Consider the following 22,580-nt stretch of genomic DNA (forward strand, 5'->3'; position numbering starts at 1 on the left):
GGTGCAGAGAGCACAGCTTCAGGTTCTGCAGCCAAGAGCATGAAGGCTGTTGCTGATGTGGTTTTCATCCTCTGAGCAGGTTTCAGTTTCCCCAACAACCAGCTGGGCTGACAGTGGGGCGACCTTTGGTAGAAGAGCAGTCTTTTAGGTAGCAGTCTTCTGCCATTTGTGGCAGAAGCACAGACACAGGGCAGGCAGCTTGCTGCATTCTGGAAAGAAGAGCAGACAGCAAAAAAGGCAGAAAGACAGAAATGGGGAGGAAGCAGGGGGTAATTTTTCTAGCCAAACCGTATTTTCTCAGTTTACTGTCATTCATGTAACCAAGTATTTATCATCACTCAGCCTTATGTGTGGTTTTGTTCAGTTTCTTGAATGGAGCATTGATAACACAAGATCTTCTCAAAAGACTTATTCAAGCACAGCTCACACATAGTCCTTTCATAAAACTCTCTCCTCTGATCTTACCTGGACCATAGGTGCCCACTGAAACAACAGCTCTGCATCACCTGCTCTTACGGCACCCTCTAGCTACCACAATTCTCCTGCTCACTCAGATAAAGCCTAAACCCAACCCTGGCTTTTTGTCCTTGCACCTGGGTAAGAAGAGCATCAGAAGTAAATGCATGCTGCCCTCTTGGTCTTCCCTCTCCACACCATCTTGCTCCTCTCCTAGGTACAAAGGCCATGGAGAGCAGAGCCCTTACAGCTAAGAGAAGAGCATAAAAAGGCATTAAAGCATGTAGAATGGGCCCCCAAGGCCTGACACCGAGTAATCAGTAAGGGATGGCACATATGCAATCAAAGGGATCTTCTTTAGAACTCCTGAGGAATTTGGCTGGTTAGAGAGGATCTAGCAATAAGAGATCCCACTGTGGATCCTGCTGCAAGGAACTGGTTATGACAGGACGCTGAAGTTCTCACTGTAGGAGCTGAATTCCCCCAGCTCCAGGGGACAGTGATGAAGCACCACAGCCCGCTGGGACCCGAGAAAAAGGCATCCTACCCACTTCTCATGCAAGGCTGACAACACTGGCCAGAGCTGCAGGGAGAAGAGACCTCTTCTGGAAGGCAGGTACTCCTGCTGGTGGCAGAAAGTGAACCAGGGAGCCATACAGCTATACTAGGAGACGTAGGAAGAAATGGGTTACATGGATCTGTGAAAGCTCAGAGAAAAGGACATCTGAGCAGCCAAAGGTGAAGAGGAAACAAGGAAGAACTGAGAGTGAAAAAAGGAGACAGGAGCAGAGAGAAGGATGGATGAAACAGAAGTAGCACTGCAAAGCCACACTAATTTCTGGCAGGGGCAGCACTTCACCATAAGCAGGCCTGAGCCAGCAGCAACGCTGTCCTCTGAGCAAAACCACCCAGAGTAACACTGTAGCACTTTGACAGAGACCAGCAACTGCCCACATCGGTAGTTACAGTCCCATGCAGAATATGGTGGAAGGAAACAAAAGTCGAAGAGATGAGAAAGAAATGTTCCCCCAAATAAAAAGGTTTGTGCATTCCTCCTCTGCTCACACCTCTGCCAAGTTTTAGCAAGAGCTGTTCAAGCATTCCAGACCATGTCCCAGGCTATCTGAGCTGAGGGAGTTCAAACTCAATCAGCTTCAGAAAGGCAAGAAAGTCATGCGCTCACCTGTGATGATAGGCTCCCAAAATCCCTCAGTAAGGGAAGAAATAAAGAGAAGGAAGAGCAGGACGCAGGAAACTTTCAAACAGACAAGAAGCCCCAACCCATTTCTTCACCTGTAGCATCAACCCAGGATTGTTTCTTCAGAAGAGAAGAGACATGTTTTATTTATTTCCCCTAATTGACAAATTATCCAAACAAAGCCAACAGAGGACAACTTCAGATGCACTATCTCACAGCTTTGTTCTATGCTATTACCGAGAACATTGCACCTTCACCCCCTTTCTCTTTTGGATCTGAGCCACAGATCTGTTGGACTGTTGGCGATCAGACCAGATACTGCAGTTGCTTGCCCCAGGTGCACATCTGACTCCAAACCTGGGCCATATCCAAGTCTTCATCAGACCCCATGGCCTGTTTCAGAGGCAGGGCTGTGAAGTTTGTCTTGTCAGAGCAGGCACATAGGACTTACATGGACAAGCTATAGCTACATACTACCTCCCCACAGAAGCAATCCTTGCTCCTTTGTTAGTTCTGTACAAGATCTCAATGGTCTTGGGTTCAGTTTGGCTACACCTCTGCTCAGTGAGGTGAATGCACCTCATCTCCCTTTTTAAGGGGGTTCAGGGGGAGTGGAAAGAAGAGCACAAAAATAGAAAAGAACCACAGCTGCCAGGCAAGCGTGGAAGGTGTAAGGTAAGGTCTCCCAGAGCCATGCGGTAACTTTAGGACTGCTCTGATCTGATTTCAAGCTGTTTCCCTTACAGCCTCTCCGTGAACGAGGGGAGTGCAGTAAAGCCTTCTGAGAGGCCTTCGGGAGAGCTGCACTGGTCAGACGGTGCCACCAGATGGCACTGGAACAGCACGAGAAACCTGCCAGGCTCTGGACGGGCATCGCCTGGCTCACACTGCTCCTAGCCTCAAGGGTAGATTTGGCAGGAACATCGTAAATAGCCTGCCCTGTCCTCTACCCTGTGCCCTAAAGCCAGGGAGGCCCTGCATGGCGTTTGGAGCCTCTGCACCCACTGCAAGAGTGAAAGGGACACCAACCTGTCTCCAGAGCCCATGCAGCCATCCTGCATGCCCAGTCAGGATGGGACAAGGCAAACGCCATCTGGAAACAACTGGATAAAGCTGAATTAAACCCAGGGAGTACAGCCAACTCAGCCAGGCGCTCCCTGGCACTGCATCACTGAAATATACCGGGGAGGTTTTAATGCCAGGCAGCGAGTACTCTAGCTGCTGGGTTCAACCACACGCAGTAGCCTCCTCATGACACACACATCAACACAATCACTTTTGGTTTTGAAGGGCACACTGTCTAGGTAACCACATTGCCTGCTTTTATCACACTAAAATCAGCATCTGCACAGTAAAGCGAAGGGCAGACAAAAGGCACTCCCGGGTGCCAGCCTCCAGCACAGAGCCAGCAATGACTCAGAGGAGAAAGGGCCCTGCTGCTGCCTCCCTGCAGAACAGCAGCAACTGATGCAGAGGGTGAAGTACTCCTTGCTGACTCACTCATGCTGGCCTGTGGCACCACGGCCCTGTCTCTTAGACTCTGCCTCTCATTCACAGTTATCTGCATATTAAGCATTTTAAGAGTGGGCAGGCACAGCACACTCTGCTGGTCCTTGGACAGCCTCTGCCCTCCTGGAGCTGAAGGATCACCATCAGTGCTCCCTGCCACCTACCAACCCTCCATGTCAGACATCTCACCAGAGACTGCCAGCCCATTGCAGGACCCACACCTCACCAGAGCCTAGCACAAAAGTTGTGCTAGGAAATAGTTCATGCTGTAGGTATCTTCTTCAAACCTTGCACAAAACAGGACTACTTGTGAAGCTAGGCCAAGCTACTCAGGGCAGATTCTCTGCTTACAGTAACCTATTTCTATATGGGGTATTTTGCTTGAAGACTTTTCCTGTTCTTCTACCCCAAAAATCTGCAGCAGTCATGTCCAAGCATACTTTGTACACATACCCATGATACTGACTTCAGCTTTACCTGTTAGTGACAGTGGTCCCTAACTCTGGGCCAGGCAGAGCCTACAATGCTGCATCTAGCACCTTAGCACACATTCTCCAAAGAAAATGCTTTCCTCTCCCTTTCCTCTTGGTACTGGAATCCAGTTCCTTGCCCCTGACAGCTAACCAAAGTGATGGTTTGTTTAGTACTACTGATGTAGCACCTCCACACATCTTTGAACAGCTTGCTTAACACCATGATCAGTGCTTATGGACAAGTGCTTAGACTACACTTTAAAAAAAGGACTAGGAGTTCAGCTCCTATGAGCTAAACTTTGAAGACAACATACGTACACACATGCATGCACACTGGCAGACCACAAAATGAGGTATGTGCCTGCTCTGAGACATCTTGATTCCAAGCCCTACACTATGCTGTCTGTGCATGAAGGCAATGAAGCAGCAGAGATTAGGATAGCAGAACATGGCTACACTTGGAAGCACCAGCTCCATTACTGCCAACCTGTCAAGAGAGATGAAGAAAATAAAAATAAAAATCTTTAAATTGTGCTTCTGTAAACTTGACTGGGGTTGTCATTCACGAAAGCATTTGAATTACAAACTATGGTACTGGTGGGCATGAAGGCAAAGCTGCTACTGGACTGAAGGAAGCATTCAATAAAAGCCCATACAAACTCTGTTGTCATGCTAAGCTGCTCTGGTCCATTTTAAACCAGACCCACCAAAGCTCTTGATCTGGCATGTTATGGTTGCCTACCTCCTTCTTCTTTATGTCTCCTGCATGCTAAAGTCAAGACACTTCTTCCTTTCCCTTTCTATCTCAGATGCCCCTGAGAACACCTCCAGATGCTGCAGTTCTGCTTTGTGGCTTGTTCCATACTCGGGTCCAGCACTTGTCCATGTCCCTCCCAGACACAGCTCTCCCCTGCCCAGAAGTTGCTGCAGGAGTGAGCATGCTCTTGCTGACAGATGCCAGCTGCAATTTCTCTTCCGAGAGCCAAAGAATCAGTGCTAGCCCAGGTGCCAGAAAATGGCTGCCTGTATACCCACCTTCCAACTGCTGGGGGACCAGCCAGTCCCTGGAGATGGTGGCTGAGCCCAGGGATTGCCACAAGCCCCTCATCACGGAGGATTCTGCAGCAGATGGCAGCATGTGATCGTGGAAGACACTGAGCTTGCAAGCCCTGGTCACAGGCATCAGCAACCCAGTGAGACTTGCAGACCAGGCTAGGAGGGCACAGGAGCACCATGCCTCTTCACATCCCTAAACCACAAGACTCAACACAAAGGCTGCAAGTTACAGGCAGCTCCCTCCTTCAGGGAACGTTCTCTTCAATCTGGTCTCCTAAGCAAGCCAGATGACTCCTCCTCAACATGCAGGAGCTGCCATCCTATTGCAAGTTACCTGGCTGGCCTGCCCCAAACCCAAGTGATGCAGGAAGTTCACCACAAGCTGCCAGCAGTGACAGATGGCATAACATGGGCTCTGGTCAAGAGCCACTACAGGTACCAGCTGCTGCTGACTGATCTTCCCATGCTCAGAGACACTTTCAAGTGTCTTTCAGAGCCCCAACTACGGATGAGGGCACACTGCTATAGCTAATGGCAGCTGACAAAATTAAGACAAACTTCATCCTGCAATGTGCTTTTCCTGACTGTTACATGGACAAACCTACTAACTTGCAAGAAAGAGACCCAAAACAGTCTCTAGACTCGGAATCTGTTGTTCACATAACAATAAGCACTCAGTACAATGCCTTGACCTTAATGCATTACAGTGTGTGTTGCCTACATAGGCCCCAGTGCTCCACTTTTATGCATGACAGCCTAGTTGTGCTCCCTGCTGGCACTTTGTAGATTTATGCGGATTTAACACGGCAAGTTCAGGTTCAGATCCTGTTTCCCCATCACCAAAGCTCAGGAAGACTTTGGGGTTTTTGGTTTCTTGTTTGGTTTTTGTTTGATTTCCTCCAATGGATATCTCTTCCTCTCAATTTCTTCAGGAGCCCACACACAGTACCAAGGCTTTGTTAAAGCTAGCGAGTTTGTGCCTGCAATCCAGACTGTGTGGCTGTAGTAGCTAATGCACAGCTGTAGTAGTTACTGTAGTAGAATCTTAAGCTGCAGAACACAGAATTAATGGGGGGAGGGGAAGAAATGCTCACATCCCACCTCAACAACAGCTCTTGAAAAAGAAGAGACAACCAACAGCCAGACAAAATGGGATTTTCTGTTTGACACTTGTTTCTTTACCCTTTCTACATGCTAGTCTGCCTCCCAGTTGGCATGAACTCTTCTCCTCCTTTGACCATTGCCCCTCTCAGGCCAAGGGGCAGGCCTTCCTAGCTGCCTAAGTAAACCAGCTGATCTATTATGTGGAACATAATCAGTGTTCAGGAGATACTGCTCAGTTTGATCTGCTGATCCACATCAAAGGCCTGGCCTTATCCTTTACCTGGAGAATGCTATTGTCTGCAACATCAGAGACCGTACATATCAAGCAGCCTGCATACTGGCTTTTGCTATGTTAGAAGAAACCACTCACAACAGAAAGTGCAAGAGGAGATGAGAAGATTCAGCCAGTGAAGTCATAGGCCAAGTAATTTCACCAGTACCTTACCATCACAGCCAACTTCTCCCCATGCAGATGGAAAGGCTGTTCCTGATGGTCATCAAGAAGGAGGAGAGGATTTACACAAGACACATCAAGCTGTTGCATTCTAGAAGGCCTCACTGACGAAAAACATGGGGACACAGGGGTAATACTGGCATCAGGCTTTGAGAAATTTCAGCAAGGTTTGCTGGCAAGCTTATTTCAGTTAAGGCTCTCACCCTTAACCCCTGCCTGAGCTAGTGCAGCCATGCCCATCAGCTGGTCATGTACTCTATTGACCTAAATCCTCATCCTGACCTCCTCCATCTTCCTGATGAAATACTGTGGCACTGCTCCTCTGTCAGCAAGGCCACTGCCCCTGCTTGCCTTGCTGTGACTCATCTTCCCAGCTTGCTCTCCCTTTCAGAGCAACCTGCCCTTGCTGCTCCCTGATAAATGGCCTGCTCAGCTCCCCTTGCTCATCTCTGCAGAGAGCAGAGACTGCTCCCCATTTACAAGCGTGGCAAGAATCTATTCTTAAAACACCTGCAGGGTGTAGAAGCCTCTAATGTCCAAAATGACAAATGGCAGGGCAACTACGTTTTCTCACTTGCTAGCTTTATCCACATTCTTACCAAGCATCACACCATCCCCTACAGTCAGTGCTGTTTCCATGTTGTTGTTTTGGTTTGGTTTGTTGTGGTTTTGTTGCTGTTTTTTTACGTTATTTGGAACAGCCTTAGGTTATTTTTGTGTCCTCCTTCCATGCTCCTACTTCTTCACTCAAAGACAGCCTGAACCCATCCACTCCTAAAGGCTCCTGTCCAGCCTGCAGGCACACTTGCAGAAGCGTCAGTAGGCTACTTAGGATCTTGCTGGAGATATAAAGACCTCCAATCTGAAGGGCTTCCAAAGCAACAACAATTCAACAACTTGGAAGACTCAGAACATTCTTTTCCCCGATATTACTTGTTTAATTACCATTTGCACCAGTACATCTTATGCTTTATATACATATATCTTTAATTTTTGCTTCTTCAGCTTTTCAAATACATAATATATTATCTCCAGAATACTAAGACAATACAGAAGAGGCTTCTACTTAGTTGTTAATTGGTGCTATGAACTTCCTCAGTTTGGGGAACTGATATATAGTTGAAATGACAGGACCTCACGACTTGAGAGAAAACAAAAAAAACCAAACACCACCACCCCCCAACCCCCCCCCCAAAAAAAAAAAAAAAACAAACCGAAAAAAACCCAAAACCAACCAGCAGAGTCCATGACTTTGCCAGCAGATTAACAGCCACCCACAGATTCAGGAGGGGCAGGAAGTACAAGATTGCAGGAGTGACTATGAAGGCAGGGAAGGACGGCAGGGGGAACACCAAGAGAGAAAGGGGATCAGAATCAAATGGCTACTTAAAATACACCCAAGAGCAGTCTGGTCCCCACTTCCGTAAGTGGAACTACAGCAGCTTTAGAGCTATTTTCAAGAATTTTGTTTCCCAGAGGGATGGTCTAAGTCAAACTTCATCTCCAAAATGCCTTCAGTGCAGAAAACAAGTCAAAAAGGACAAGACACCTTTGCAAGTACATGGTGTCTACAGCTAACTACTTTCTTTCAAAAGCCTCACCAGGAAGACTTTGCCCAAAGGGAAAAATTTATTTGCACAAGTATGCATGCAGAGTGTATCCCAGTTACAAAAGTGCTGCTGCTGGTTGAGTGATCAAAGCAGGAAGAAGCCTTCTACTTGAAGTACCAAAACCCTAGTGTTCTAGTATGTCGGTACAGTTGAGTCACTGAGATGGCCTCCCCAGCCAGTGTTTTGGCTTATCAGCTGCCACAGAGGGTAGCTGGCACTGTGATGTTTCCAGCCTGCCTGTGGGCTTTGCCCAGAAGAATGAGCAGACTTACACCCCAGATCACAGCCATAGCTGCTGAGGATGGAACAGTGTCCAGATCAAAGGGCCTTAAGAAACTCTCCCAAAGAGAACAGCAGATAGTGAGGGCCTTGTATTTCTTTCTAACCCCCTAAACCACAGAGGAAATACAGGGGGTTTGGGGCATATTAAAATAAAAATAAAAAAAATTTCCCAGTTACAATAACCAGCTCACATCACTAGAAAGTAGCCTCAGAAAAGCCACATGAAAGAACACAGGTGGGAAAATTTTGCTGCCACAGTTCTTAAGACTGGGCTTATTCTAAGTGTGAGCTGAAAAGGGTAAGAGTAACCTACTGTCCCACCATAGTTCTTATTGTGGCATGGTTATACAATACTTGTAACACAGTGCCAAGTCACAACACAAGGCCAGGGCTCAGGATAGCAATGCAGGAACATGAAATGCTCAGTGGTGGGATTACCTGGTGGTCTAAAACAGCTCAATGACAATGAGACATTTGCATGAGCAGGAGATGAGTGAAAATAAGAGAATTTCCTCCAGTAAACCTGCAAGTCAAACAAGGAGCCTCGAGATGGGGTGCCCACCTGGAGCTACAGCACAATGGCAGCAGGTCTACTCAAGGACTTGCAAGACTCCTCCCACAAGAGCACGGGAACATCCAGCACTATCAAGAATTGCACTAAAGAGAAGAAGAAAAGTAGTGTGTGCATGGAGTAGTTCACTCCTCACCACAGATATAATTAATCAGAAAGGGGTTTGTGTTGAGACAAGACCTGTCCTCCTTACAGCTTCCATTTACATGCTGCAGCCAAATGTGGTTGTCCTCAGCACTGCAGGCAAAGCTGCAGACTTGAGTCACTACTGAAAGCAGCCACAAAAAGCAGCAGTCTAACCAGAGAAAATTTAAAGGACAAGGAACCCAGAGGCACCTACCCAGCCTCCTCCCGTACCCACCTTCTTCAGCATTTTCACTTTCCCTGTATGAAAAAAATGGGCAAAAAGAGCTAGGGTGTACCATGTAACAGCCAAGGGGGTGGAAGAGGTGAGGCTACCTCTCTCCTCCTTGCCCATCTTGTAAGGAGTGAGTATGTTCTCTTTAAGTTCAATGAATTCATTGTGGAATCAGTTTTGACTGAAGTGAAGAAGATCTGTTTTAAAAAGGAAGGATTGTCCCAACTTGTTTTTGATTGAAGACTAGATTGGTTTGTGCCCCTTCTGATCCCATTTGGTGCCTCTAGAGCCTCTTGGTCATCAGTTTGTCCCATTCCACTTTAACCATTCAGAACTGGACCCAGTTGGACTGTTGAGGAGCCTGATTTGGAACAGCACTGAAATAAAGAGAGAAGAATCAAAGAAGCGGATCTAATAAGACTTCTTAACTTACAGCTCTTCCAGTGCCCATCAGGACACTACCCTTCTCGTCTGCAGCTCTCTTCACCACAGTTTACCTGGATGCAGTGCTGAAGTCTCCCCAGAGGTCTGTGGTAGCTGATGCTGGTGCCTTGGATGCAGACGCAGGAGCATCTAAGTCTAGTAGAATATCTAAAGCAAATTAAACAAACAAAAAAAAACAACAAAATGGAAAAAATAAAACCCAAAACAAGCCAAGATCAAGCTAATGAGGTAGAAAACCCACAGGCATTTGAACTATTGCAACTGCTCAAACTGATATATACAAACTGCTGGATACAGGGACAGAAAAGGGACTCCAGCCCGCCCTCTGGAAAAAGGAAGTTAGGCTTTTTAAGGTTTTTGTTGTAACAGCAGCTCCTTTTGCTGAATGTGCACAGAGCCTCCAGCTCACACTACGGGGGTACATAATTTTCAAGAACTCTTCAATCCATCACCCCTTGTTCTTTTGTTACAGTCCCTGATGAAGAGTCCCTCTCCAGCATTCTTGTAGGCCCCCTTCAGATATTGGGAGTCCTCTCTATGCACCTACTAGTGTCTGACAGACTGTTTGCTCTATGCTAGTATTTACCTGCACTGCTCATGTTACTGGATTTCAGCACAGGTGGAGGTGTGACATGGTTAGCAATAGCTGTGGAAGAAGGTGGAGGTATAGGAGGGACAGCAATTTTGCCTCCTGGTGGAGGTGGCAGCAGGCTTAGGCCCCCTGATCCAGAAACACGGGGCTTGGCTGCTCCTCCTTTCTTTGTTGTCATGTTCTGTACAAAAAGAAAGGACAAGTGAGGAAAAGTCTCCACTGGCATACCCAAAGAAAGAAGCAGGGTAAACTGAGCTGCTTACCCCAATGTTCAATTTGATTGTCTGCCCTTCTTTAAACCCTAAGTCTAATTTGGGACGTGTTTCAGCTTCCTGGGACTCCTTGGAGATCTCAGATTCCTGCTTCACCCACCTAAAAACAAGAGAGGAAGACATAAGATCCTGCAGCAAAGCAGAACAGGGTTTCAGACAAACACATAGTTCCTCTCCCCATCCTACAAAAGATCTACCTCATGCTGTCAAACCAGCTACCTCCCTACTCACAGTGTAGCTCAGCAAAAAGCTGGGACCACCACAAACCTAAGAGACTGTCTACCACTGCACCTGTAGCATCACAGGACCTAAGCTTACAACTTACAGATCTGACCTTGCAGGACTCAGCCTGCATGATGGAGCCATAGCAGGGCTTCATGACCATCCCAAGGAAGCCTGCACTAAACAAACATACACCACCACCCGCCATGTTCTACAGGCCAGAGGAAAAACAGCATTCCAGAAAAGCACAACTCACTTGAAGTGATCTTGCAAAGAGACGTTGAAGTCAAAGGCATCACCACGATCCGTGAAGCCAATGCCTATAAAAGCACTTCGTCCTAGCAAGGAGACAGGAGTTGTCATTGGAGGTGCCCTGCCTGCAGCTGGGCTCTTGTGTTCATTCACTCCATAATCCTTCTGCTTCTCTTAAACCACCCTGTGCTACCTCCCTCTGACACACCTGCAGCCGGACACCAGCAGCTCACGGCAGTTCACTGTTCCTAGCCTTCAGGATGCACCCTTCTTCCCAAGTGGTAGTCTCAGAAACTGAACATTCCTTTCCAGCCCCTGGAATCTGTGCAATTTCAGAACCCTCCTCTGTTAACCTTACCTTCCTAGCCCTCCAGGCACACTACCCAGCCTTTTCAGCACTCCCAACACCATTTTAATCCACCTGACAGACACCCAGCTCCGTAAGGCTGAAGTCTCCTCCACCCCTAACACCTGGCACGTACATAATACCCCAACTCACCGGTCCCATCCTGAATTCGAATGACAAAATAGCGGCTGGAATCTGTCACAGTCTCTACTGCAATGCCAGGGTATTGATCTATAGGAGCCTGGGCGAAGAGTTCTCCTGCACACAAAGAACTAGGTGTTATGACGAGCAACCCTGTGGTAAACCATGGCCAGGGCTGCCATGCACAGCTCTGAGCAGGCTTAGAAGCACAGGCTCATAAGCAGCAATCATGGTCACAGTCTTGCCAAGCCACAGCTTTTCTCTTACCTGAAACCTTATCCTCCAGTTTTATGTATGCAGTTTTGCCTTTGGAAGTGACACGAAGCCGCCCTGTCCAGTCCGGATGGTCCAGTTTCCAGTCAGATGCTCTGAAAAGAAAAGCAACTGTTTACTGACCACCAACCCCTTCACTTCTGCTCAATTATCTTATCAAAAGCCTCTGCTCCCAAACCTTTAACACGTGCAGCTGCTTTATTCCACTTCTCTCCCCAAACAATACAGAGGGTCTCAGCTCCTCTCTGTTGCTGCCAACTGACACACTTGGCTCTGACTAGCCTCTCTTTCCTCTAAGTAAATGGAAATAGATACAGTCCAGAGAACAACTCTGTCTTTACCTTTATAAACTTGCAGAAGAGGCAAGACAAGCTCAGACATTCACTTAGAACAGTAAAGCCAAAAGCAACTAATAAGTCACTTGTGAGCATCAGGAAGACCACAAAAATTAATTAATAGCATGCTGAAAAACCACTCCATTATTCTACCCTATTGTTGTAAAATAGTATCAAGTACTTGAACCTAGAGGCAGCTAGCTTACACTAGGTAAAACATCATACACACTATCATCTTGATTATCCCATCAAACTCTTTGCTACAGACTGTTGTGAAGGGAAAAAAAAAAAAAGGAAAAAAAAAGAGAAAATCCCCAGCCTACAGGATTTTACAACTGAAAACAAACATCTATGGCCAGGCACAACATCCACAGCACCAACAGCCTGCCAAAGTCTTGAGTACCACCAACACCCATCAGCTCCTCAGAGCACAAGCCCTGTCCGTTCTCCATCAAGTCTGCAGGCACAGCTTACAAAGCCACACTCCCCTGGTTTCGGTCCATGACAGAAAGCATTCCTAACTCCTGGTCCTGCAATCCCTTCTGAAAAAAATCACGCTGAACACTTGGCTTCCTCCCTGCTGCTGTGAGAGCCAACAGGCCAAATTCAATGTGCCATTATAGCACATTACATCCCAGGGAACTGGGCACATTAGGAGCTAAGGTTGGAGGAGCAAGCTGCTCAGGTGCCCTCACCTCCTCCACACGAGCAGCCCCTGCTCTTCCACAGCACGGAGCAAAGGCTCCCGCTGTTAGGAGCGGACAACCCACAACTGCCAGCTCAAGCCGGTGTGTCCCCAGAGCGGCGGCCGCTGGGCACTAAGTAAAGCCGCAGGGCACAGGCCCGCTTTGCTTGCGGCCGCAGGCCACGGCTTCTCCCAAGGCCCCGCTGGGGGCGAGGACACCTTTGCCCGGAGGCCCGGGCCCAACCCGCGGCTGCTCTGCTCTCCGGCCTGAGGCCCCATCCCCGCGGGCAGGGGCTGGATAGACCGTGCCGAGCCGAGCCGAGCCGCGGCAGGACGATCCTAGCTGCCGCAGGACGATCCTAGCTGCCGCACGCTCCCTCACCTGTACCCGCGGTTGGAAGTTCTCGGCGGGATGCGGTAGACGTTGACATCGGGCTTCACGCAGAGGACGGACTCGTACTCCAGCTCAGCCGCCGCCATCTCGCCCGCGAACCCCGACGACCAGGCGAGGAACGACGGGTGGGAGGCTAATAACCCGGGGTGCTTCCGACCGCCATCTTTGATGAGGGCAGACCCCGCCTAGGGCCGCTGGGGCGCCGGGCAGGAAGCGGGCACGTCGGACTGGTGGAGGAAGGCATCTTAGATCCTGGCAGCAAAGCGCGGGGTCGGGAGGCGACCATCTTGAAGCCGATTCTGAGACAGCAGCGGGGGCCTACACCATCTTGGACCCTGGCAATTCCCCTGCGGTAGCCATGTTTGGTTCGGGCTGATGAAGCGGTGCCGGGCGCCATGCTGGAGCTGGGCGGAGTGGGCGGAGCCGGGCGGGCTAAGGCGGCCTGGGTGTTGCGGCGGCCCGGGAGGGCCCTGCGGGCGGGCTGCCGCCGGCCCGGTTCGCAGGGGAGTGAGGGAGCTGCCGGCTGCTCTTCCTGGACCACCGGTGTCACCAAGCGAAAGGCGCTGGTGTCGCGCCGGGAACTGGGAAGGCACGGCTGGGACGTGCCAAAACACGGGGCTGGGATTTGTGCTGCCACACGAGTGCCTACTGGGGCTTGTAAATCCCTTCGTGCCCGCAGCGCCTGCTCCGCAGCGTGGCTTGCTTTCCTGCAGGCCTGGGTTAAATCTTGTGGTTTAAGTGAAAATGGCTTTTTGTGTAGCCTGCAGTGCTTTTGCAGCCTTTGGTAAAATCACAAACCGAAGAGAAATGTGGCAATAAACCAGTACAAGTTTTGCAACTGGGAGTGGTGAAAATGCCTGTCATATAAAGGTTAACTTCAGGCGTGTGACTTTCCAGACATGTGGCCAAGATAAGTGTATAGTTACTAGTTTATTTAACAAATATGATAAGGCAAATAGCATTTAAACTAGTTTAATTAATGACTTCTCAGTGAAGACTGGTGTTGAAGTTCATGCTGTGCAGTAGCCTGTGGCTGAGTGTGTAAAAGAACTAAATGTTTACTCTGAAAACAGGAAGAAAAGGCATAAGAAAAGCTACAAAGTTCTATATCTGTGTAGCCAGGGATGGGGCATAGCATGGGCTAATTGTGGTAGGCAGTCATTTAAGCTCTCCATGGAAGACTGGGTGAGCACAGATGATTGGTGAGTGTAAAGCAAACAGTGAATGAAACAGCTAAGTTTAAGGAATTTCATTATTTTATTTTTTTCCCCTGCTACGGATCGCATTAGTTAATGCAGCAAGAGCTGAAACCGTATCTGGAGTTTTATTTCCTGCTATTTCCAAAGAGAAGTAGAACAGGATGGCAATGAACCTCAATCATAGCAGTCAAACTGATATGCGGATGGACTCCACAACTGGTTAGAGTTGTAAAGTAGGTATGCTTTTATTCAGCGCTGAGGTGCATGGGGATCGCTCCTCCAAAAGCATCTGCACCTTTTCTTTGCCACTCAGTTCATCTTACATATAATGATTACCTAAACATGGGATTGTTTCACGCCTAATACACATGCAAAACCTATTCCCGTCTAGTATTATAATTAGTTTTCTGGCATTCGTCCCGTTGGTGCACCTGCGCAGTGCCTCCTGGTGGGGGTCGTTAGGGGGTCGTGAGGATGAAGGCCTGTAGTTCCTCTTCATCACTGCGAGTAACCTCTTGCTTTCACGCAGACTCAATAGGGTTTCGGCTCCTATCCATACCTCAGGTTCTGTACAAGCTGGTTTTATGTATCTTAAAGCAGAAACTTGTCAAGTTTGCAAATTTTGTTACTCTGGCTATCTTTTGTTCCTTTTCTTTCAATGGATACTATTTGAACAAGAATGTCTTAAATATTAATCTCTGAATCTTATCTACTACAATTCTGCCTAGCAGCTGTAACTCCTACAGTTCTGCTTCACCATTCTAGCAACTTTGACTCCTACGGTTCTGCTGCACCAAGCACAGTTACTGCTTAAGCAAGCAGGCACAATGTTAACCCTTTATTTCCCGGTATCAAAACAAGCTGCCCTTCTGTCAGGCCAAACGTCCAACTAGCCTAGCATTGCACCTCTGACGCTGCCCAGTGCAGAAAAACTTTGAAACAAAGAAAGGGAGCCCGCTGATTCCATGGATGTGGTAAGTATTGTTTTGAAGACAAAGACACGAATAGTATTGGGTTCTGAGACTAGCAAAGTATGATACTTGCAATTTAAGAAGCATGTCAAAGTGCCACAGGCCTAGTTTTCCCCAGAAATGATACTAACAGCTGTTTGAGTAGATACACAAGAAAGCCTCATGAGTGGTGTGAGCTAAGCACATGGACAGATATGGAATGACATGATCATGCAGCTTCCTTTTCCCCTTCCCTTCTGCCAGCTGAGGGGGTGTCTTGCCAAGCTGCGTGCTGGGGTGGCCAGACAGATTTGAACCATTTCATGCACCCTGCACAAGAACTCGTAGGAATACACAGCACCAATACTCAATGCAGGTACGTGCCACAGTGTGAAAGAAGGCTCTGCCTCCCTGCTTTTGCAATATGTCACTGTTACATTGCTTGCCAGACTGCCAGAATTAAGGCAAAGAAGCCAAATGAGAGGCAAATCTTGGAGAAGAACAGAGCTGCTTAAAGAAAGCCTATGAAACAGTACAGAATTACTTTCCTACTATACTAGCTTCACAGTCTAATACAAGGGCTTTGTGTGAGCCAGGAGCTTGTGTGCATTTGTTAGCAGTATTTCATAGGCTTTTGTTCTGTGTAGATTCATCTACTTGGGTTTTTCTTTATTTATACTTTTGGTTACCCATATAATCCCTGGAGCCATGAATCTAATTGTGCAACATGAAAAAGTGTAATATTTTTGTTTTCAAACTTCTACCTGATAATTTGACATGTCCTAGTTCTAGTGCTGTAAGAATTTATGTCACCTTCTTCATGAGTCTCTCATACTGCTACCTAGATGTTTCTTTCCCAAGGTGAATCATTCTCATCTATTTAGCTTGTCTACCAAAAGAAGCTGTTCTGAGCTATGGCTGTTTAGTCATAATTTTCTGTATCATTCGTGATTCTCTAACTGTTTTTAAGACTGAGGACTGTTACAGCATTCAATATACAAGAAGCAACTGAATGCTTCTGTTATATTTAACCTTTTGATTAGTATTGATTTTTCACAGACCTTTCTGCAGTAACTGAGAAGTTTTTTCTTTGATGGTAATAACTTATTTACATCACTCTGTATAGTTATGGTTGCTTTTCCAAATTCAATAATTCACAACTGGCAATATTAAATTTCACCTGCCTCTTTATTGTGGTGTCATTCAGTGTGAAATCATCTTCCCACAGTTCTAGAAGGAGAAAATCTCAGATGAGAGAGTAGCCAAGGGCCAACTTCTCTAAGGCATATGAGGAAAGATGCACAAGCAGCATTAGGGCACTGGGAATACATCTCCCATTCAATTCCACTGAGACTTAACTAGCAGAGAGAATGTAACATTTTCTTTTATAAACAAGCATCTCTGGACCTAGAAAATACAAAGCATTGCCAAAAGTAGCTAAAGTTTTGGGGTTTGTTTTGTTTGTTTTTTAAAGGATTAAGTAGTGAGGTTGAAATCTTGAAGGAGAATATATTTAAACTCGGACTATGAAAGCAATAGAGGATTCGTATTCTTCCCGCACAGAAATCTTCAATGATTGAGAACCAAGCAGTAGCAGAAATCTTAGCTGGGACTCCACAATGTTCAATCATATGAGATGTGCAAATAAAAAGGCCTGCACAAGCAGAGTAAAATGTCCATGCCAATCCATAGGTAGCCTGATAATAAACCATGCAGAAGAATCATTTGGGCTTTTGTTTTGCATTTGTTTTGCTTTTGTAAGGGAAAAAAAAAGGCATTGTCCCAAGAATGGATGGACCATCTATTTGGAGTTCTGTGCCCAGAAGGTACAGGGGAACCAGTCTCACAGAACAACTCATGAGATAACTTAAAGGTTAATCTCAAGATTATTTTTACAGAACAGTCCAACTACTATTACAAATGGTGTTTCCTTCCCAGAAAGTGCCCTGGCAAAACGCTGGACCTGAACACTCAGCCAGTACTGAGAACCTGTTATTGTGAAGAGTTACGTTTTAATTATGCATGATCTATAAATGTGCAAATTTTGCCAAGCATGGTTCCCTGCTTGGTATCCAAAGCTTATGCTTACCTGATCGTACTCAGCAATGTACAAAAAAGCACACTTCAGAAAATAGATCCAGAAGAAAAAAAAAAGAATGCCGCATAGTGATCTGGGATTGCCATCAAAGCTGCAAGTCAAAGGTCTGGTCTGCTCTAAGTAACTGTTTTATGGAAGTTAACAAAATGCCTTTTTTCCTCCTGGCACTATCTTCTTTGAGTGCCTTTGTTATTTGGCCTTTTTTGCTGAGGTGCAAAATGCTTCACTAGTCAAACAGCTAAAAAAGCTCATTGATCTGGAAAGCTGTACAGAGAGGTGCTACATCATCTCACCACTGTCCAGGGTGAGCTGGCTGGACTAAAGGTAAAGTGCTGGCTGTGTCAGTGTTGGCTGCAGGGGAGAGGGGTTTAATTGGGAAGATCAGAGCTGGCCTCTTGCAAAGGAGAGTTCGAGTAGAACCAGCACATGGTGGGGAAAAGGCTGCGTGTCCTTTTGCCAACAGGAGCCAATAGGAGTATCCTCCTGCACACACTTTCTGCCTGGGTCTGAGAAGTCCCCAGGAAAGATGTCAGCTGAGAATAGGATGCAGCTAGAGGAATTTTTGTGGCAGGCTGCTGCCAGCCTGTCCATCTCTGGGGTACAGCCCAGCCCTAGCCTGCCTTCCTGTTTCTGCTTTCAGATTTTGTTTGTGTTGGAGGCGGCATTCCTGTGTTTCACAGAGACATGCTCAGGCACGGAACTCTGCTCCATCCTGGTTCATTTTCCAGACTGAAACCAAAATAGCAAGACTGATTCCTGTATGTCTGAGCTTTGTCACTTCTGTTAGCAGTTTTGATTTCCTAGATTGGAGGGGTGAGGGGGAACCCTACTGTTGCACATTTGAAATGCCTTGCCCTATGTGCCTTTTCTTTTTATAGTCTTGTCACATTTTGTGCTATCAGCATTTCAGTTAAACCACTTCTAACTTTTCATGTCAAGTTCCTTCTTAAAAACAACAACAAAAAAAAAACCAAAAACAAAACAAAAACCCACCCCAGCTAACAGTAAGACTTGAAATACCCTGAAAGGTCAGAAATCAGATTTAGATCCCTGTGATGTGACCGATTTTTGCCAAGTACCTGTTATGTGTTTGGTAAACTAAGCTGTCTCAAGCTGGGACAGAAGCTGATCTGGATTGATAAGAATCCCAGAAACGGTATTGTCTATGTGAATGTGCTGATCTGATAAAACATGGAAATGACTACAAGATAACAGATCAGCCACCTGATGGCAGGATTTGGAATTATGAATTAAATCAAGGAAAGGTCAGTGTTATGCCAACAGGCAAGATGTGATCTAGTTGTCATACGGAGACTGCAGTGAAGTATGTGTGCCCCACATTCCCTTGCTTTGTACGATTCTTTGACTCAGGGCACTAATTATTTTGATGGTGTTGAGACAGCTTCTTTGGTTTTGTTATTTTATCAGCAGATCTCATCTAAAACTTCAAGTATGAGTCATTCTAAGCCTTTCTATCATGGTGAAATAACATACTTAGCACACACATGCACATACAGGAAAAAAGCAGTTCCTAAAATGTTATATGCGTCTCTGTTTTCAGTCACTTCAGAAGCAGGACTGACGGTACTTGCTCCCTCACACACTGGCATACTCTGCTTCACTCGGGTAGGTATAATAAACTGAATTCTCCTTTCCTCTTTACCTTTCAATTTCTTACTCTTCACTCCTCAAAACCTCTCTCTCCCCTCCAGTTACCCCCTTCCATTTTCGTAACCACATAGCAGCCCTGTTAGCAGTTTTGAAAACATAGCGTGGTCATGATCTTCTTATTGATTCATCCCTCAGTTTGCTATGGAGTAGGATGTGTATTCCTGTCTTTCTTCACAGTGTTCCTTGACTCTCTCTCCCCTTCATAGAATCTTCTGTAGCCAATATGGGGAGGCAGCAAAATTCAGTTCTTGTTCTCATTTTCCCTGTAAAAGTTGCTTCTTCATGTATCAGCAAGACTTGTTAGGATTTTAAGTTAAGCCCCAGTTGCTGATTTTTTTAATTATATTGATACTTAGTCCTGCACACAACAGACCCTGACTGGCATTTAAGTACTGGCATAATAGAGGTTAAAATAGTCAGTCTGGGTTCTTCATGTCTCCTCAGTTGCTTCTGCAGGCTGTATTCAGTTCTTACCTATGCAGCTCCCTTGCATTCTGGTAGTGCTTTTAGGGACCTTTCAGCAACCCAACTGTCTCCATTCACATGGAAAAGGTTAACAGGGATTTTATAAACAATTCTATTAATGCCTGAAGGATGAAGATCAGACTCCTTCTCAGTTCTGTCTTGACTTTGCTAGATTTTCTTTCATTTCTAAGTTTACTAAGTCCAAGAATAAATGAGCAATTAAAGTTTTTCCACTACTATTCCCACAGTTCTAAAATGTTACTGAAGTATTCTGTGATGCAGTTTGTCTTGCAATAAGACACCTTTTCTTATATCTGAAACGGTCAAGAACATTGCTGCTATTGCTCAGTATTTTATTTTTTCTTTCTCCAACCAAATCTCTGCCTTTTCTTCGTAAACCATTAATTTCTTGCATTTCTCTTCATCAAGACTAGCTTTCCAAGGAACCAGATAGGAGCTCAGAACAAAAGCAGGGAGAAGGAAGTGCTTACTGAAACTTCCCTAAAAATACCCCTTAGCAAACAGGACTGGTGTCCTGTCTGTTCTATTTATAATGCCCAGAAAGTGGAGCAGGGTTATTTCTTGAAGACAAGCATTGCTTTCTTAACCTAAACCTATTACACTGGTTATGCCAAGAAATCACTTGTTTTAAAGGGAAAAGGAACTAAATGCTGACTTACCTTTCTGAAGAAGTGTATACAAAGCTGGAGGTTGATCAGAAAAGACACCTGGTGACAGTGTGGGCATGTGAACAGACAGCTCCACTTTGGAGACTAAAAGGAACCAGACTGCAGTTAAGGGGGATGACAGTGACAGGAGGCCTTAAGCGAATACAACCCTCCTGTTTGAATAGTGAGGCTTATGTAGCTTAGCCACCATGAGAATGAAGAATGCGTATAATGGCCAGATTAGTTAAGCCTTTACCACAAACTGTCTGTGTACCCTGACAGCTCTGTACTGTCACCTGACTCAGAGATGCTTCCGTACAAATAAAGAGAAGAATTGGGAAGGAAGACATGAATTGCCAACTAATTTGCTTTCTGTTTTATAGCTACAGAATGCCTCAACTCCTGGATAACAGCAGTTCACATGAACAGGCTGCTGAACATTATGCATCAGAATCCATTGTCTCCATTGCTATCTTCATCATCATTTTCATCATAGGTATCCCAGGCAATGGACTGGTGATATGGGTAGCTGGTCTGAAAATGAAAAGGTCTGTGAACATTGTCTGGTTCCTAAACCTTGCTGTGGCTGACTTCATTTGCTGCCTATCCTTGCCATTTTCCATTGTTCACCTGGCCCTCCATGAACACTGGCTGTACGGTTGGTTCCTCTGCAAAGTCATCCCATCAGTCATAATCTTCACCATGTTTGCTAGCATCTTCCTACTTACAGCCATCAGCATTGACCGGTGCCTTCTTGTGATGAAACCTATCTGGTGTCAAAATCATCGAACAGTGAAATCTGTAGTACTAATATGCAGTGGCATTTGGATCCTGGCCTTCATTTTTTGCTGTCCTGTCTTCCACTACCGTGAGACTAGCACTCATGATGGCAAAACTGAGTGTGGGTACAATTTTGGAGATCACATAATGCCAGATTATGCGGATAGTCCTGTAAATGAGTTACAGGAAGAATACTCATTGTTAGACTACAGTCATAATGACTCTTGGGTTAATGTCTATGAAGGTGATTATCCTCTGTCACTTGCCTTAGTGGCAGTAAACATCACTAGGGCTGTCTTCGGCTTCATATTCCCCTTTGGCACAATGGCAGTTTGCTATGCCCTCATTGGTTTCAGAACACATGCGAAACAGTTTCACAAGCCACACAACAGAATGCTGAAAACAATTGTGCTTGTGGTAGCTGCATTCTTCATTTGCTGGGCTCCATACCACATAGTTGGGATTCTGTACCTTATACCTACTCTGGGAACACAACTGGGGCAGTCATTGATCCTCTGGGATCACCTCTCTACAGCACTTGCATATGCCAACAGCTGCATCAATCCCCTGGTCTATGTTTTTGTGGGGCGGGACTTCAGGGCAAAGGCAAGACAATCACTGCAAAGAATCTTGGAAGGCGTCTTTACCGAGGAGTCAACATATTCCATCCCCTGCTCTCTTCACAGAAGCAAGACTTCAGCAGAGAAGGACACGAGCAGCACAGTGTAATGCAAGACTTCCGATCACCACTGTATAAATAGGAGCTATGGCCCTGCACATCAGTCACTCTCCACTTAACAGCTTCTTTTTTTCTCCAGCACATTTGATTAATCTGCAGCTCCACACACAAAGCACTGAGATGGTTCAGCTCACAACAGCAAACCCCCTTTATATCTCACAGAGATGGGAAGTTGAAGTACCAATAATGTCAAGGAAGATGCTGGTGAAGGAGACAGAATAGTACTTCAACCTTTAAAGATGAAAGCAGGCTTGCAGGAGGATTTGTGGCGGGATCATGTAGTTTAACCTCTGAATTGCTAGAGAACATCATTAGAGTTATTTGCACATGTCTACATTCTACATCTCCTGTCTCTGATAAACTGCAGATAAAAGCAACTTTTGCTGTCTCCTTGGAATCTGTCATCCTGTTTTCCCTCTCCTTTGAATGTACTTGGGGTCTGAGGGTTGGGTTTTTCCCTCTGAACATTTCCCTAGAGGTTAGTGCTACATTTTCTTACAGCAGTGCGTTAGAAGAGCACTTGCCCCAGAAAGCTTCATTGAGCTGACTTCCATGCCCTGGTAGATGATGCCTAAGATGTTTCTTTGTCCTGGCAAATACACCACTGTATGGCACTAACTGGTCAAATGCACATGCTATGGCTATATTCATTAGTCTGCTCTACCACTGGAGTCCCAGATCTTCCTTTTAGGAGGTACATGCAAATGTACCTACTGCATTTTAAAATGACACACCAGCAGAATTTGAACAACTGCACTCATTGCTGAGCCAGATTAGGTGGCTGCTGGACTGTCAGGCATTTGGTAAAGACTTGGAATTGAGAATAACCTCCACCCCCAAGGTGGGGAATAAGCCTGTTGCAGTACAGTCATAACCTGTTCTCATGTCTTGCTGGTGGAAGAGTTAAAAATTGTGCCCTGCCAGGCTAGTTGGGGGTGTTTTCCAAGTCTGGATACTCTCTGCTCCTGAAAAGCACAAGTACA

The 22,580-nt window shown here is 46.1% G+C and overlaps 2 protein-coding genes across 4 annotated transcripts; one reads left to right on the forward strand and one right to left on the reverse strand.

Annotated features, from left to right (window-relative positions):
* Window positions 1-7,164: 7,164 nt before the first annotated feature.
* Window positions 7,165-13,406, reverse strand: NECAP1 (NECAP endocytosis associated 1). Its single transcript, XM_065675248.1, has 8 exons — window positions 13,016-13,406; window positions 11,608-11,708; window positions 11,353-11,457; window positions 10,858-10,939; window positions 10,371-10,479; window positions 10,102-10,288; window positions 9,569-9,662; window positions 7,165-9,448 (listed from the first exon to the last, which is right to left on the reverse strand). The coding sequence occupies exons 1-8, from the start codon at window positions 13,111-13,113 to the stop codon at window positions 9,400-9,402; spliced, it is 825 nt and encodes a 274-aa protein (XP_065531320.1). The 5' UTR covers window positions 13,114-13,406; the 3' UTR covers window positions 7,165-9,399.
* Window positions 12,602-21,974, forward strand: LOC136012232 (C3a anaphylatoxin chemotactic receptor-like). Of its 3 annotated transcripts, XM_065675232.1 has the most exons (5): window positions 12,602-15,200; window positions 15,441-15,552; window positions 18,836-18,900; window positions 20,462-21,583; window positions 21,677-21,974. In XM_065675232.1, the coding sequence occupies exons 4-5, from the start codon at window positions 20,469-20,471 to the stop codon at window positions 21,687-21,689; spliced, it is 1,128 nt and encodes a 375-aa protein (XP_065531304.1). In that variant the 5' UTR covers window positions 12,602-15,200; window positions 15,441-15,552; window positions 18,836-18,900; window positions 20,462-20,468; the 3' UTR covers window positions 21,690-21,974. The 3 variants fall into 3 exon arrangements, 2 of the variants coding, with proteins under 2 accessions (XP_065531304.1, XP_065531301.1); XM_065675229.1 differs by having other exon boundaries at window positions 12,602-15,552; XR_010611637.1 differs by having other exon boundaries at window positions 12,602-15,552; window positions 21,545-21,974.
* Window positions 21,975-22,580: the final 606 nt, after the last annotated feature.

This window comes from Lathamus discolor, chromosome 1, assembly GCF_037157495.1.
Source record: "Lathamus discolor isolate bLatDis1 chromosome 1, bLatDis1.hap1, whole genome shotgun sequence".
Taxonomy (NCBI): Eukaryota; Metazoa; Chordata; class Aves; order Psittaciformes; family Psittacidae; genus Lathamus; species Lathamus discolor.

Coding starts and splice junctions, on each gene's coding strand:
- NECAP1 (XM_065675248.1), bottom strand. CDS start 13,113: ATGGCGGCGGCTGAGCTGGAGTACGAGTCCGTCCTCTGCGTGAAGCCC. Junction 10,940..11,352: donor TCGAATTCAGGATGGGACCG/GTGAGTTGGGGT, acceptor TCTCCTTGCTAG/GACGAAGTGCTTTTATAGGC. Junction 9,663..10,101: donor CAGTAACATGAGCAGTGCAG/GTAAATACTAGC, acceptor AATTTGCTTTAG/ATATTCTACTAGACTTAGAT.
- LOC136012232 (XM_065675229.1), top strand. CDS start 20,469: ATGCCTCAACTCCTGGATAACAGCAGTTCACATGAACAGGCTGCTGAA.